A 13,499-nucleotide genomic window follows, 5' to 3' on the forward strand; every position below is an offset into this window, starting at 1 on the left:
ATCTTCCCCAGAGGAAGACGCAGTTGGGAATCAAAAATGAAGTGAGCTTGTGAGGTTCAAGTTGACCTCGAACCCCTTCCTTCTCCTCCTCCCTTCCCTCTCTCTTCCAGCCTCACGATGGCCTCGACCCCCGACGATCTCGCCAGATTGCTGTGCATATACTCCATCCCCGACGGCGAAGATCCACCCTGCCTCCTAGATACCGAAGAGAACCGATTTGCTCTGGTAGACGTGGTGAGCCTGGGTTTCCTTTCATTCATTGCTTCAAGCTCGATCTGTTCCTCTCGCTGACCCCCTTAACCATACATCTTTATCGGTCAGTACGAAGAAATATGTCTGTGGACTCCTCAAGGAACGACTGCCTTCTTCGTCCGTGTCGTCTTTGTCCCCTACGAGATGCGTTTCTCTCGTTGCCGAGTCGCTGAGTTTTCTTCGTTGCTTTCTTGCAGGCTGAGTTCAACTCAAAGTACCTCCCCTTGTTCCTTAAGCAGTGCTTGGTGGTTCTCGATCCTCTCAATATCGATATCGAGAGTTGGACGTTGCAGCTGCTGATTTCTATCAGCTCTGATCGTCGCAGAGGCCGCCTTTTTTTCTCGCTTCGTCCGCGAAGACGAGCGACGAACTCAAGAGCTCTACGTCGTGCTAGCATGTGTCGTGGGCGCTCTGACAGAGAAAGATATCTCCGAAGCGAGTAACTGCGTCTCTGCTTCCTTGCAGCTCTGGTAGAGAGAGGTGCCGTTGACTTGACTCCGTCGCTGCGTTTTCTCCCAAGCCTCTGTCCCAGACCTTCATCACCTCCCTTCTCTCCTCTCTCAGGAGCATCGGCTCAATGCTCGCTATTTGCACCCCGGACCTCGTCTATCTACCCTCCATCTCCACCTCCACGCTCACCAAAATCGACACCGTCCTCGGACTCCTGGAGCTTCAGCCCTTCATCGCAACGGACGAGGACAAGCTGGGCGACCTGAAACTACTCGACCTCATGGTACATCGAGCTACCATCAAGGGGAGCGATGCTAGGACACGTCTGCTGGAGTCGGAAGGGCCCTACGTTTGGCTGAAGTGCGAGGTCACACCGGACGATGGCTCGACGTGTCATCCGCTTCCGCCCGGGGAAGAAATGCAGGCTTGTGGTCGGGTGAGTGAGAGCTACCTGCCTCAATTCACATTCAAGATACTGACGCCTTGATTTTCTTCACTTACAGTGTCGCTCAGTCCGCTATTGCTCGAAAGGTCCGTCGCGTCGCGTCGTTCTCCTCTTCTTTCCCGTTCCTTCTCCGCTGACAGCTTCGTCTTGTTTCAACTCCCACCTCGCAGAGCATCAGAAAGAGGATTGGAAGACACACAAGTCAGTTTGCTTCGCTCCGACCTGGTGATCTCATATCTCGTTCCCGCCCAACATGGTGAGTCTTCTCTCTTTCGATTCCTTTTTGCGTTCGAGCTTCGTCCTCTTCAATGACCCTGACCTTCATTTTTTTTTGCTCCTCTCGCTACAAGCAGTCTTCAAGCATATCTGCCCAGCCCAGGGAGGAGTCCCCATCGCTTCGATTTGCCTCGTTCTCTGCGCTCGTCTCGTCGTCTCTCTTTCGACGCGTCTTGTTTTTCCCTTCATTTCTTCTAGTATATTACACTCATCACCTCCCTTTGCTCGATAACTCTTATATAACATACTCAGTCTTCTCTGAATGGCCCGCCTCATGCTTCAGCGAACGCAACGGAAGATCTGAGAAAGCTCGGAAAAAGCGACGCGTCGAGATCCTTTCCGTCCCACCCTCATTCTCTGGAGACTGGGAGTCCAAACTACAACGACAAGATACGCATAACTCAAGATGATACCTCGTACTCTCTGCATTCTCCCTACAGTCCACCACCCTACTCGGTCTCCTCCACATGCTCCTTGATCGCTCCTCCCTCCCACCCATCTTCTCCCTCCTCGTCCTCCCCAGACTCCTCCATCTCCCCCTCCGCATCATCACTCCCCAGCCCATCCTCGTCCTCTCCGTGCTCCTCTCCATCGACGAGGTTGCCGTTCGGAGCTCTGCTGGTGGTGGGGTTCGACGAAGGAGGAGGAGGTCGTTGAGGTTGAGGTTGAACGGGAGCGAAGGAGGGTTGTTGCTGGAATTGAGATTGAGGTTGGGGTTGGAACTGCTGTTGGAAGGGTTGAACGAAAGAGGGTTGATAGGCTGGAAAGGGTTCGGGGGGAGGGAAGTGAGCTGGATTGCTGTTGGCCGGAGGGAGAGGGTAGGCGGAGGCGTAGAAGCGTTGCTGCTGCTGCTGTTGCTGGAACTGCTGCTGTTGGAACTGGTATTGATGTTGTTGGTACTGTTGTTGCTGTAACTGTTGGTACTGGTATCCAGGAAGATCGAGGTTCGGGTTCGGGGGAGGAGGAGGGAAGGACGCGCCGCTTCCGTTTCGAGATAACGCGAGTTTGGACGACGACGACGATGATGAAGGTCCTGCTTGTCCTCCTCCTCCTACACCCCCTATAACGACCATCTCCTCGTCCTCATCCTCGTCCTCTTCCTCTCCCATCGCGTCCTCACTTCCCACCTCGTCCGTCGGTCCATTCCCTCCTCTCCCCAACCTCGACGCGTCCCCTCCCACTGCTCCACCTGCTCCCAGATCCCTAGCCGGCGTCGACCCACTCTCTGAACTGTCCTCTCCAGCCTCCGAGTTGGTAGGAGCAGGAGAGAACGAATCCACAAGACCATCGTGCAAACCCAACCTCGACTTCACCCTCACTCCCTTCTTCCCCTTCTGTCCCTTCCTTCCTCCCGACGACTCTCCCGATCCAGGTTCCGACGACGCGTCCTTCGACTTCCTTTTCCGAGCTGCGATGTCGAGAGCTGAAGGGATCGGATCCGGCGCGTCGGGGACGTACGAGTCGATGAAGAGCTGTTCGTCTCGTTCGTCGAGAGCTTCTTGGAGAGCGTGGAAGGATGGGTAGATGGAGGAGATTGGAGTCCAGGTGAGGTTTGGGTTGGAGGGAGGAGCTTCGGCGGAGGTAGGTTCGAGGGTGGTGGGAGAGGGAGAGGGAGGCGGAGGAGGAACGTCGAGGGAGATGTCCTCAGTTGAAGATGGATCCTCCTTCACCTTCGTCGCTGAAAGAGGGATCGAGGTTCGAGGATGGTCGCCTGTTGGATCAGCGAGGTAGGCGTCGACGTCGTCGGGAGGAGGGAAGCGGAAGTTGGGTCCTGGGTTGAAGGTGACTCGTCCTCCTCCGTAGCAAGAGACGAACGGGTAGTATCCCATGATCCCGTCGTCGACCGTTCCCTCCTTCGCCACGAAGATCTTCCCGTTGATCACCTCCGCCAACGCTCCTCTCATCTTCTTCGTGATGGCCTCCCTGAGCGGCCTGAAGTCCATCAACTCCTCGAACGCGACTCCTGGCGACTCTCCGTTCACGAAGAAGGCGATCTTCGATCCTTTGAGGATCGGGACGGGTCGAAGAGGATTCGCGCCGATGGCTGGTCGCATGGAGTCGACGGAAGGGAGAGTTTTGTTGGTGATGGTGGTAGGTTTACGAGGAGCTGGAGCTGAAGGACCGGAGTTGGTGGTGGTGGTAGGAGGAGGAGGAGGCGGGGGTGCTGCAGGAGCGGGAGGTTCCATGAGGGCTTCCATTTCCTTGGAGACGGGAGGATCGATGGATTCGAAGTAGAGTTGGTTCTTGTATCGAATTGGGATCCGATGACGCGTGATTTGGAGAGGTGCGAGGGAAGCGTTGGATTTTGAAGGCGAGGAGAGAGGAGGAGCGGGAGGAGGAGGAGGAGGAGCGGAGGACGAGGAAGCGCCGTTCGCGTCGAGAGGAGGGAGAGGGTTGTTGTTGAGTGGATCCGACGGTATCGATGAGGAGGAAGGATCGATCTCCCTCCCCTTTCCCTTGTCTACAACGGCGGCGACTACTTCCTCCTCGGTTTTGATCTCTGGCAGTGAAATGTACATCCCAACGACGTCTCCGGATCCGAACCCTTTCCCCAAGTACTCTGTCGGCCTACTCAACGTCACCTTCTCCCCCGTCTTATCCCTCAACCCGTAGCTGTACCCATCCAACCCTACTGGACTGTTCAACTTGGCTTCCCTCCTTCCGAACCCCAACCTGACGTGACTTCCATCGAGAGCTCCCGAGGGTTCTCCTCCTCCTCGTTCTACAACCATCTCGCAGTACCAAGCTCCTGCTCGAACTGGAATGTTGGCTCTTCCTGAACGGAATCCGAGGGGAGTGGAGCAGGTGAGGGCGTCGGTTGAGATTCGAAGGTGAGGGGATCGGTCGATGAAGGAGAGGTGAACTTGGGAGGAAGGAGAGGAGGGTCGACGAGGGAAGGAAGGGATCGGTCGAAGGAAAGGATAGTTGGGCGAAGGGGAGACGATGGGGGATGGGGCGCAGGGGATGTAGGAGAACCCTTGAGAAGAGGCAAAATTGAGATCAAGGTCAGCTTTTCAGTTGAAAGAAGGGATGGAAGGGAAACATCGAAGCTCAACACGTCGCGACCTCCTTCTCCTTCCTTTCGTCCTTTCGCTCTCTCGGAGCCAAGACTCACCTGCTTTGTTCATAGGCATCTCAGCTGTAAGATACAATCCATCCTCTTCCGTTTGAGGTGTCGTCAAGAAGGTTGGCAGACGAGCGACTTGATCCTCGAAAGGAACTTGTGGCACTCCTTCCAAAGTCCTCGAAGGAGGAGGGACGCTGCCTTGACCGATAGAAGGTGGATCCTCCGGGCCAGGGGAAGTTTTTGGAGTGTTCTCACCCGAAGAGATGGCGGTCAAGGAAGACGAGTTCTCGGGGAGAGGCGTGGCCATGGGAGGGGGAAATAGGAGAAGGAAGGAGAAGAGAAGAGAGGAGGGAAGGGATGCTGGTGGTTTGAAGGTGACCTCGACGCTCCTCCTCCTTCCTTCTTTTGACCTTCGACCGCTTCGTTCCCTTCTTCAAACTTTCTTTCTTTTCTCTCTCTCCCCTCTCCTCACTTCTTCAAGATGGAGAGGTTCGCTCTCTTCTCTTCGGATCAACTCGTCAAGAAGGCCACCGACATCCAAGCTCAATCCACTCTCCTCCTCGACACCCTCGTTCAACGACACCAGCTCGAGACGAAGGTCCGAGACGACAAGATAGCCCAACTCGAGAGGGAGAACGCGTCGCTCAAGCAGATCGTCGACGAGATGAACTCGGAAATTCAAGCTCTAGAGCTCGAGGCCTCTGTCAAGGTCGATCAACTCTCGAAGGAGGTCCATCCAGGAGGAAGTTGGGTTTGGGTTTGGGATCCCAGAGAGGGAGGAAGGATTCAACAACAACGGAGGAGGAGAAGGGCTCGAGAGTTTGGATGCTTCAGGTCGACGCTCCTCCAGATACGACGTCGAGGAAGAAGATCAGGCTCTGCTGCAGGAGGAAAACGAAATCGCTTTCCTGGAGGCCGACCGCTCAGGATGGGAGTGCGAGAATGGCTGGCTGAGAGCGTCGATTACTAGAGCCCAGATGGAGAAGCTGGGACGAAGTCTTCGTACGGCCAACGAGGAGGTTCGGATCCTGGCGAGAGAGATCTCTGGCCGTTGGTCGTCGAACGTGAGTGCTCCCTCTTTCTCTCCCTCCTTTCTCTTTGCCTCTATCGACTTCCCCCCTATATGTTTATCCCTTTCCGCTACCATCTGTATCCCCTACTTTCGAGTCGCTGAACTTGAATTGTGTTGCTTGGGGGGAGGTATCAGTCAGACGGACTCGAAACGGACTTAAAATCGCTCTCTCCGGACAAACTCGTCGAGCTCTACGAGTTGGTGGTCCTTGGAGTCAAGCCCTTTGGGTACAGCGGAGGAGAGGTGCCTTCGATCAGGGAGTCGACTGACAGGGATTCTTCGAAGGAGGGTGCGACGACGAGGAGGGGACGTTGGAGCTGGAACATGGTAAGTCGTCGCTGCTCTGCCTTTCGTCTCTTTCTGCGTTCTCGTCCGCGCTACTGGACGAAGAGTGATCCTTACTTCTTTCATTGGGCCGACTCTCAAACAGGATGGCTACAAGAGGAAGGAAGTGGTCGTCGTCGCTTCCCACTCGCCACGAGCTTGCCTCGAAACTCTCCCCTTCGAACTCGCAGACATGATCGTCTCTCTCCTCACCGACCCGGAGAAGTCGAATCTCGGTCTCGTCAACTTCCAACTCCTTCGAACGGTCGCCAGGACGCTCTACCATGCTCCAACGATGTCGGAAACCGAGGTCATCTCCTTCGCCAACGCCCGAGTGAGCCATCCCTCTGTTTCCCCATCTTCTCCCAACCTCTTTCTTTCAAACACTGACCATTGATGTTTCCTTCTCCCTTCCCATCCAACCAGCTCCCCTACATTTCCGAGGACAATCGAATCCAGCCCCTTCTCCTTCCCTCGACCCTTCACCTGAAACGCGTCAACGCGATCGCCGCCTTTCCCTCCCAACTCCTCGTTCCACCTTCAGGCTACTCATACGAGGAGCTCGAGGTTGGTTTCGAGATGTGGTCGTACCCCATCCCTATCCATCGCCTCAACATTCCTACCGACGACGTCGCGTCGCCCGACTACACTCTTCGCTACTGGTCTCCTCTCCTCCACGTCCTCAATCCATCCAGCCTTCAACTCACCGTCGGCTCAGGCAAGGACAAGCTCCTTCCTCCTACGATCTTCTGGACGGCTCGACTTTCTAGGTACACCCCCGTCCTGACAGCCTTCACGAAGGAGTGGGATCGATTGGAGGAAGTCGTCGCCGTCGGACCACGCAGCGTCATGCTTCTTCAGGGAGGAACCGGGAACGACCTCGCCTTTGCAGAGTGCCTGGAGAGGAGTCGAGTAGCGCTGGGTCGAGGGCCGACGCTCTACTTCATGTTGGAGACGAAGAGGGCTGGGAGGGAGGCGGAGGAAGAGTGGGTTTCGAAGAAGGGTCTCGGGACGCGTCTCTCTCTCTCTCCTCCTGCTTTGAACGGAGATGAGACCTCGTGCAGGCTCATAATGAAGGGTTGAGGATGGAGAGTGGGTCGTTGGCTCGATATACTACTATTTGTGAGTTCAGACTTCCCGTTCTTCGTTTCTCTCCGCACACCCGGCATGGAGAGCTGCCCCTCCCTCCCTCCCCTCGGCGCTCAAAAAAACTACTGACTTTTGCCCCTCTTCCTCTTCTTAGTTATGAACCTTAACGAGGACTCCTGAGGACCTGCAAGCAGTCCTTCGAGCAAGCTCAGCGAGAGCAGTAACCTCTCCGGAGCTGTTTTCTCTCCGCACGATTTGCCCTCGGCCGACGCGTCGACGATCCTCTTCTCTCGTTGGATTCATGGAACAAAGGTGCGTCCGATATCCGATACCCGGTTCCCATATTGGAAAAGCTGTCTTCCTTGACCATGCGTTGACGATCTGATTGCGACAAAAAACCTTGGACCCTCGAACTTTTCGCTGAACCACGTCTCCCTCCTCCTTCCTTCCCTCCCTCCCCTCGCCAGACATGTCGATCTCACCAGAGGACAAACACTTCCAGCACTCCGATCTCGACGAGAAGAAGAGTCACCCTTCATCACCCACGAATGAAGGCAAGATCCCTGAGCTTCATCGACAGGAACTCGAAGGAGGAAAAGGAGACTTCGACGCTCACGAGGAGTCGATGTCTGCGATGAAGCAGGCTGGTGTGAAGAGGATCGAAGCCATCGCAGAGTCCTTCACTCCCTTCAACCGATACCTTCTCTACTTTGGTGAGTTCAGCGAAGAGAGGGAAGGAGAGAGAGACGGAAACGGAGGAAGGAAGAAAAGGAGAGGAGAAAAGCCGGGCTCGCAGTCGCTGAAACTTTCTTCCCTCGTCCAATCACAGGTGTTTTCCTCATCGCTTATGCATATGGACTCGACGGAACGGTTCGATACACTTTCCAGGTACGTCTATACTCTTTCCTCTGCCTCTGAATCGTCGAGATCGAGCCGGAAGCAAAGTGGAAAGCTGACTGTTTCGTCCGATCCTGACGCGTCGTGCTCCCGTTCAGGCCACCGCTACCGCTTCCTACTACACCCACTCGCTCCTCGCCACCGTTAATGTTCTCCGATCCATCATTGCTGCTGCTGCCCAGGTGAGTGATATCCCTCTTCTATACCTGCAGCTCGTCAAGTCGTTGCTGACTGTTTTCCTTTCCTTTGTTTTCAAGCCTCCCTTGGCCAAAATCGCAGACAACTTCGGACGACTCGAGCTCATTCTGCTCTCAATCTTCTTCTACATCCTCGGAACCATCGTTGAGGCTACCTCGACTGGTGTGAAGAGTTTCTGCGCTGGTGCTGTGATCTATCGTTCGTCCTCCTTTTCTTCTCGTCGACGTCTTCTTCTCGGAAGCTGAGCTGACTCCTTCTTCTCTTTCTTTTCTTTAGAGGTCGGATACACTGCTATCATCCTTCTCGTCGAGGTTGTGATCGCAGACGTCTCGTCTCTGAGGAATCGAGTCTTCTGGAGCTATGTCCCGTAAGTCTTCTCTTCGTCTGTTCCCCAGTCTCGCAGAAGTCGAAATACCGAGCTCGCTTCTGTGCAAATCCGATCGAGATTTCAAAAGAGTCGAGGACCTGAATCGAGACTGATTCTTCAACTCGTCCCGACTCTCTCCGATCCGTTCCCTCACAGAGCTCTTCCCTTCCTCATCAACACCTGGATTTCTGGAGACGTCAGTCAAGCCGTTCTGGACGGAACCACTTGGCAGTGGGGAATTGGGGTAAGTGGCTTGAAGAGAGCAAAATTATCTAGGAGGAAGAGAAGAGCTCAAGAAGAGGAGGAAGAGCGGTGGCGAGCACGAACGCGCGTCGCTTCCCTCGAACACGAACTCAAGACTGATCTTATACCTGTTCCGCCTTTCAGATGTGGGGATTCCTTTACCCAGGTGAGTTGTAAAAAAAATTCATCTTCGAACCTGAGAGGACTTCGAGCTGATTCGCTTCGTCTTCCGTTCCTTTCGCAGCTTGTGCTCTGCCTCTCATCCTTGCCCTCTGGCTCGCCCAGCGACGAGCTCGTCAACAGGGGAAACTCGCTTCCCTCATTTCGCCCTACTCGCAAAGGAACTTCTTCAAGACTTTGTTCTGGGAGCTCGACGTGGTTGGGCTGATTCTGGTGAGTCTTTCCGTCTCGATCGAGACGCGTCTCTCTCCCGTCCTCTCCCCTCACTCCCGCCCTTTTCCCGCCTCTTGCTGACGCACTCATCCTCCTTCGTCGGTCATAGATCATCGCTATTCTCGCTCTCATTCTGGTCCCCTTCACCCTCGCTGGAGGAGTCGTAACGAAGTGGAGATCCGGATCGATCATCTCGATGCTCGTCGTCGGGGTTCTCTGCATCCCGGCCTTCATCGTCTGGGAGAAGAGGTTCGCCAAGAGACCCGTCGTTCCTCTCCATGTGAGTCTATTTCTTCTTCGCATGTCGATGTAGGAGCAGCTCGAAAGCCTTGCTGACTCGCTTTCTCGACTCGTTTCGTTCTCGCCGCTCTCAGCTCCTCAAAGACCGAACGGTCCTCGGCTGCTTCTCCATCGCCTGCCTGCTCAACTGCTCCTGGTACTTGCAGGGAGACTACCTCTACACCGTCTTAATTGTGAGTCGAATCGAGCCTCCATCAGTCGAAGAGGAAGAAATGCAGAGAACTCGAACTGATCTTCTTGCGCCTCCTTCTCTTTTCCCCTCCTCTCCCCACCACCCCCTTTTTCTCAGGTCGCCTTCGACGAGTCCATCAAATCTGCTACTCGAATCAGCTCTCTCTACTCGTTCTCCTCAGTCATCGTGGGAGTCTCTTTGGGACTGGTCATTCGATACGTTAGGAGGATCAAACCTTTCATCCTCGTCGGGATCTGCATCTACATGATCGCCTTCGGTCTTCTCATTCGATACCGAGGAGCCAATGTTGCGGATCACGCTGGAATGATTGGAGGTCAAGGTGAGTTTGAGACGCGTCCCTTCTTCGTCCTCGTCTTCTCTCCAGTCTGACCTCCTCTCTCCCTCTTCCCTCTTCGCAGTCGTTCTCGGAGTCGCCGGAGGGATGTTCCCATACCCAGCTCAGGCTCTCATTCAAGCCACCACGAAACACCAGAGTGAGTCAACGATCAATCGAGCTGGAAGACGCGTCGAGCCGTTGCTGAACCCGCTCTTGTTCTCCTTTCAGACGTCGCTGTCATTACTTCGCTCTACCTCGCCTCTTACTCCGTCGGATCTGCTCTTGGAAACACCATCTCCGGCGCGATCTGGACTCAGGTCCTTCCTGGAAAACTTCTCGCCCAACTCGGAAACGCTACACTCGTCGCCGAAGGTGAGTCTCGATCTCGACTCTTCTCGCAACCCAAACTGATCCAGTTTCCTCTTCCCCTTTGTAGTCTACGGAGATCCCTTCACCTTCGCCGCTACCTACTCGATGGCCACTCCTGAGAGGCAGAGCGTTGTTCAAGCGTTCGTCCCATCCTTCTCTGATCTCCAGCCTCGTTCGACGCGTCCTGATCTCCCCCTCTTTCGTTCTTCATCGATCTCACAGCTACCAACAGACTCAACGACTCCTCTGCATCACCGGAATCTGTCTCGTCATCCCTCTCTTCGCTGCCGCTATGGTCACGAAGAACATCAAGCTCGGAGACGAACAGAGTGCTCCTGACGCCGAGGAAGGCTCGAAGGAGGTGCTCGCCGGAGAGGAGAAGAAGTCATGGTTTGCTAGGTTCTAGTCGTGTTAGCATCTTTCGATGACGTGGAGAGATGAATGAGCCGGTGATGGTGAACCTCGGTATCTTCATCTGATTAAGCCCGATCGAACTCCAAACGAAAGTTGCTTCCTCGACGCGTCGACTCGCCTCCACCCTCGTCACTCTCCCTCCCTTCACCAGCTCGGTTCGATGCAGAAAGGCTTGTGTCGTGTCGTTTCCAATCGAGCTTTTGATGTTCTGCAGCAGGAAGGAACAAGAATTTCGAAGGCCGATGAGTATGTGTTCGATGAGAAAGAGAAAGAGACGCGACTCGACGACAGACCTGGAGAGCAGTTTTCTCTGGAAGTCGATGGTACTCTGGAGAAGGGCTGATACGAGAGAAGGGAGGACAAGAGCGTCAAAGTGGGCCTGCGAATCAGAGACAAGTTGAAGTCAGACACGTCCCCGTTCACTCTCCGCCTTCGTCACCTGGGGTTTCAAAAGGACTAGACTAGACGGGCCCAGAAAAGAGACTTCTCCCTGATCTCAGATGCTTGGACTTGATCGAACTGTTTTCAGAGAGAGGAGTGAGTAAGCAGAGCAAGCAGGGAAGAGAGTCCACGGGAGGAGGGCACTGCGACTCACGATCTCGTACGCCTTCTCGACGTCCTCTCCTGTAGTTTCTCTGCTGACGCCGTCTTGAGATGATAGTCCGAGGAGCTCGGCCAGAGTGGAAGGAGTTGGGAGAGACATGCTGGTCGAAGGAAAGGAAGGAAGGAGGGAGGAGAGAAGATGGAAGTTGAGGTGAGCTCGAAATCGACGAGCTCGTTTCGGCTTCCCTCCCTTCTCGCAGTTCCCTTTTTTTTGGGTCAAGAAAGTTTTCATCGATTCAAGGACCTTGCGGGCTTCAACTGAAGACTCTGAAAATCTTCCTCAGGCAAAAGATCGAAGGAGATCTCGGCACAACGCGGAGCGGTCTTTCGATCTCATGATGCTTTCCTCCCTTCCCTCTTCCCTCTTCTCCCCCTCAACCACCACAGTCTCTCGAACCCTCTCTTCTCAGGATAGTCACTTTGGATGTCTCGGCTCACTCCCCTCTCCCTCGCTCGAACTCTTCTTACTCCCTCTACCCGCTCCCTCCCCTCTAAAGCTCGCATCTCAACGACTCCCTCCCTCTCCGAGGTCCCCAAACCGATTGGCTTCGTTCAGAGTCTCCTCCATGGATCAGCAGAAGCGAAAGCTCAAGAGTCTCAGCAGCATTCCAAGGTCGTAGGGAGAGGGAAGTATGTTCATGAGTTGATCAGTGAGTTTTTGCTGTTTCTACATGAGAAGGAGAACGAGGCGAGCTCGAGCTCATCTGGGTCTTCCCTCCCCGCGCTGACCTCCCTTCTCTCCGCCTTTCGTTCGTTCAGAGCACCGAGTCCATCCGTCAAAGATCGTTGAATATACGGAGGCTGCTGAGAAGGTGTTTGGTTCTTTGAAGGTCAACGCGGATGGGAGTGGGTGCCAGTTGATGGGGAGTTGGCAGACGGCCGTGGGCGAGCTCGATACGTTTGGTTCGTTCTTCTCCCTCCTCTTTCTTTGACCCTTCAAGTATTCTCTACCACTCTCTCCTATAAACTCACCCTAACCTTCACGCTCCCTCTCGCAGTCCACATAATTCGTCATCCTTCTCTCATCGCCCTCACCTCAACTCTCCACTCCCGTCTCCTCCCTTCAACAACCAACGCCTTCCCTCCCTCCTCGACCACCGCTCTCGCACCCTTCCTCGTCACCCGAGAGTCCTCCTTGCTCCAGGAGTTCGCGGCTTGGCCAGCAAAGGACAACCCTGAGCTTTCCCAGCAGGTGGAGGACAGGAAGAGGACGGGTGATGGAGTGTTCGAGCTGAGGACGTACGAGTTGATTCCGGGGACGATGCTGGAATGGGAGGGAGCTTGGAGGAAGGGAATCGAGGCTAGGAGGAAGATTATTGTGAGTTGAAGCTTGGTTTAGCGTTCAGGGGAGAAGAGGAGGCGAGAGGGTCGAGTCGACGCTGATCGTTCTCCTGTTCTCTTCTCTCTCCTCGCTTGACCTCTCAGACCCCCGAAGGAGCATGGTTCACTCAAGTCGGACACTTGCACACCGTTCACCATCTCTGGGCTTACTCGGTTCGTCCCTCTCTCTTTCCTTATCTACGACTCGACGCGTCTCGTCTCTTCCTTTCTCGTCTCTATCCTGACGCTTCCTGTGTCTCCTATCTCACCCTCCCAGGACATGGAAGACCGCAAAGCCATCCGAGAAAAAGCCTGGACCCTCTCTGGTTGGAGCGATACCGTCAAGCAGGTTCGTTTCTTCTCTCTTCCCTCTCGTCGCTCTCGATTCAATCTCTCTTTTCACAACGAGATGCTGACCCTCTTCTTTCTGCTTTCGGATGGGATCCTTCAGACCGTCAAGCTCGCCAAAGGGATGACTTCTCAGATCATGGTCCCTATGAGCTGGAGTCCTTTGAAGTGAAGGAAACGAATGGGAAGAGGCGTTTGGAGGTTGGACGCGTCGAAACGAGCTCGGCTCGGCCGCTGCTTGAGCCAGCATTTTTTTCAAGGTTTCTATACTTCTATTTCAAAACGATCAATTCACGACTTTCCCAACTCCTCTTGAAAAAACTTCCTGGGGCGCGCCCTTCGCGACGCCGCTTCGAGACAAACAGTTCGAAGTTCAATTCGCCTTCTTCTTCTTTCTTTTCTCCCCAACGCCGACAACCTCCTCTTCCTCCCCGCTTCTCTCTTCTTTTCCCTTCTCTCGCGTCTCGTATCGGTCTACTCTCGCCGACTACAGGTCGCAGCCGCTTCTGCCTCTTTCAGTCCAAGACTAGGCAAAAGGGAAGAGTGACAGCTAGCCGGATTCA

The 13,499-nt window shown here is 54.6% G+C and overlaps 6 protein-coding genes across 6 annotated transcripts; 4 read left to right on the plus strand and 2 right to left on the minus strand.

Moving 5' to 3' along the window:
- Nucleotides 1-72: 72 nt before the first annotated feature.
- BDY24DRAFT_438036 (zinc finger MYND domain-containing protein) lies at nucleotides 73-1,376 on the plus strand (the record flags this gene model as incomplete). The annotated part of the gene is made up of 6 exons (XM_076644326.1): nucleotides 73-234; nucleotides 322-369; nucleotides 450-538; nucleotides 817-1,138; nucleotides 1,206-1,233; nucleotides 1,318-1,376. Exons 1-6 carry the CDS (start codon nucleotides 118-120, stop codon nucleotides 1,374-1,376), a joined length of 663 nt encoding a protein of 220 aa, XP_076500883.1. The 5' UTR covers nucleotides 73-117.
- Nucleotides 1,377-1,575: 199 nt separating this feature from the next.
- Nucleotides 1,576-4,855, minus strand: BRE2 (Bre2p). Its single transcript, XM_076644094.1, has 2 exons — nucleotides 4,539-4,855; nucleotides 1,576-4,400 (listed from the first exon to the last, which is right to left on the minus strand). The coding sequence occupies exons 1-2, from the start codon at nucleotides 4,795-4,797 to the stop codon at nucleotides 1,873-1,875; spliced, it is 2,787 nt and encodes a 928-aa protein (XP_076500884.1). The 5' UTR covers nucleotides 4,798-4,855; the 3' UTR covers nucleotides 1,576-1,872.
- Nucleotides 4,856-4,971: 116 nt separating this feature from the next.
- On the plus strand, nucleotides 4,972-6,969 carry BDY24DRAFT_411680 (uncharacterized protein; the record flags this gene model as incomplete). The annotated part of the gene is made up of 5 exons (XM_076642958.1): nucleotides 4,972-5,199; nucleotides 5,264-5,554; nucleotides 5,752-5,889; nucleotides 5,993-6,220; nucleotides 6,313-6,969. The coding sequence occupies 5 exons, from the start codon at nucleotides 4,972-4,974 to the stop codon at nucleotides 6,967-6,969; spliced, it is 1,542 nt and encodes a 513-aa protein (XP_076500885.1).
- Nucleotides 6,970-7,397: 428 nt separating this feature from the next.
- BDY24DRAFT_375857 (putative siderochrome-iron transporter) lies at nucleotides 7,398-10,711 on the plus strand. Its single transcript, XM_076638600.1, has 15 exons — nucleotides 7,398-7,688; nucleotides 7,805-7,863; nucleotides 7,971-8,054; nucleotides 8,130-8,268; nucleotides 8,347-8,437; nucleotides 8,594-8,681; nucleotides 8,825-8,846; nucleotides 8,925-9,073; nucleotides 9,183-9,353; nucleotides 9,448-9,546; nucleotides 9,663-9,885; nucleotides 9,965-10,039; nucleotides 10,111-10,254; nucleotides 10,319-10,391; nucleotides 10,474-10,711. The coding sequence occupies exons 1-15, from the start codon at nucleotides 7,445-7,447 to the stop codon at nucleotides 10,655-10,657; spliced, it is 1,845 nt and encodes a 614-aa protein (XP_076500886.1). The 5' UTR covers nucleotides 7,398-7,444; the 3' UTR covers nucleotides 10,658-10,711.
- BDY24DRAFT_438040 (uncharacterized protein) lies at nucleotides 10,705-11,407 on the minus strand (the record flags this gene model as incomplete). The annotated part of the gene is made up of 3 exons (XM_076644327.1): nucleotides 10,705-10,873; nucleotides 10,959-11,044; nucleotides 11,261-11,407. Coding segments are annotated over 3 exons (376 nt in total), but the record flags the coding sequence as incomplete, so codon positions are not given.
- A 239-nt stretch (nucleotides 11,408-11,646) lies between these two features.
- On the plus strand, nucleotides 11,647-13,248 carry BDY24DRAFT_346949 (NIPSNAP family protein). Its single transcript, XM_076637636.1, has 6 exons — nucleotides 11,647-11,918; nucleotides 12,028-12,171; nucleotides 12,267-12,586; nucleotides 12,694-12,762; nucleotides 12,866-12,937; nucleotides 13,040-13,248. The coding sequence occupies exons 1-6, from the start codon at nucleotides 11,693-11,695 to the stop codon at nucleotides 13,106-13,108; spliced, it is 900 nt and encodes a 299-aa protein (XP_076500888.1). The 5' UTR covers nucleotides 11,647-11,692; the 3' UTR covers nucleotides 13,109-13,248.
- The last annotated feature ends 251 nt before the right edge of the window (nucleotides 13,249-13,499 follow it).

This window comes from Mrakia frigida, assembly GCF_051309035.1.
Source record: "Mrakia frigida strain ATCC 22029 unplaced genomic scaffold BDY24scaffold_2, whole genome shotgun sequence".
Classification (NCBI taxonomy): Eukaryota; Fungi; Basidiomycota; class Tremellomycetes; order Cystofilobasidiales; family Mrakiaceae; genus Mrakia; species Mrakia frigida.

Coding starts and splice junctions, on each gene's coding strand:
- BRE2 (XM_076644094.1), bottom strand. CDS start 4,797: ATGGCCACGCCTCTCCCCGAGAACTCGTCTTCCTTGACCGCCATCTCT. Junction 4,401..4,538: donor GATGCCTATGAACAAAGCAG/GTGAGTCTTGGC, acceptor CCTCTTCTCAAG/GGTTCTCCTACATCCCCTGC.
- BDY24DRAFT_375857 (XM_076638600.1), top strand. CDS start 7,445: ATGTCGATCTCACCAGAGGACAAACACTTCCAGCACTCCGATCTCGAC. Junction 8,438..8,593: donor GTCTTCTGGAGCTATGTCCC/GTAAGTCTTCTC, acceptor GTTCCCTCACAG/AGCTCTTCCCTTCCTCATCA. Junction 9,354..9,447: donor GACCCGTCGTTCCTCTCCAT/GTGAGTCTATTT, acceptor CGCCGCTCTCAG/CTCCTCAAAGACCGAACGGT.
- BDY24DRAFT_346949 (XM_076637636.1), top strand. CDS start 11,693: ATGTCTCGGCTCACTCCCCTCTCCCTCGCTCGAACTCTTCTTACTCCC. Junction 11,919..12,027: donor GTATGTTCATGAGTTGATCA/GTGAGTTTTTGC, acceptor TCGTTCGTTCAG/AGCACCGAGTCCATCCGTCA. Junction 12,763..12,865: donor ACCATCTCTGGGCTTACTCG/GTTCGTCCCTCT, acceptor TCACCCTCCCAG/GACATGGAAGACCGCAAAGC.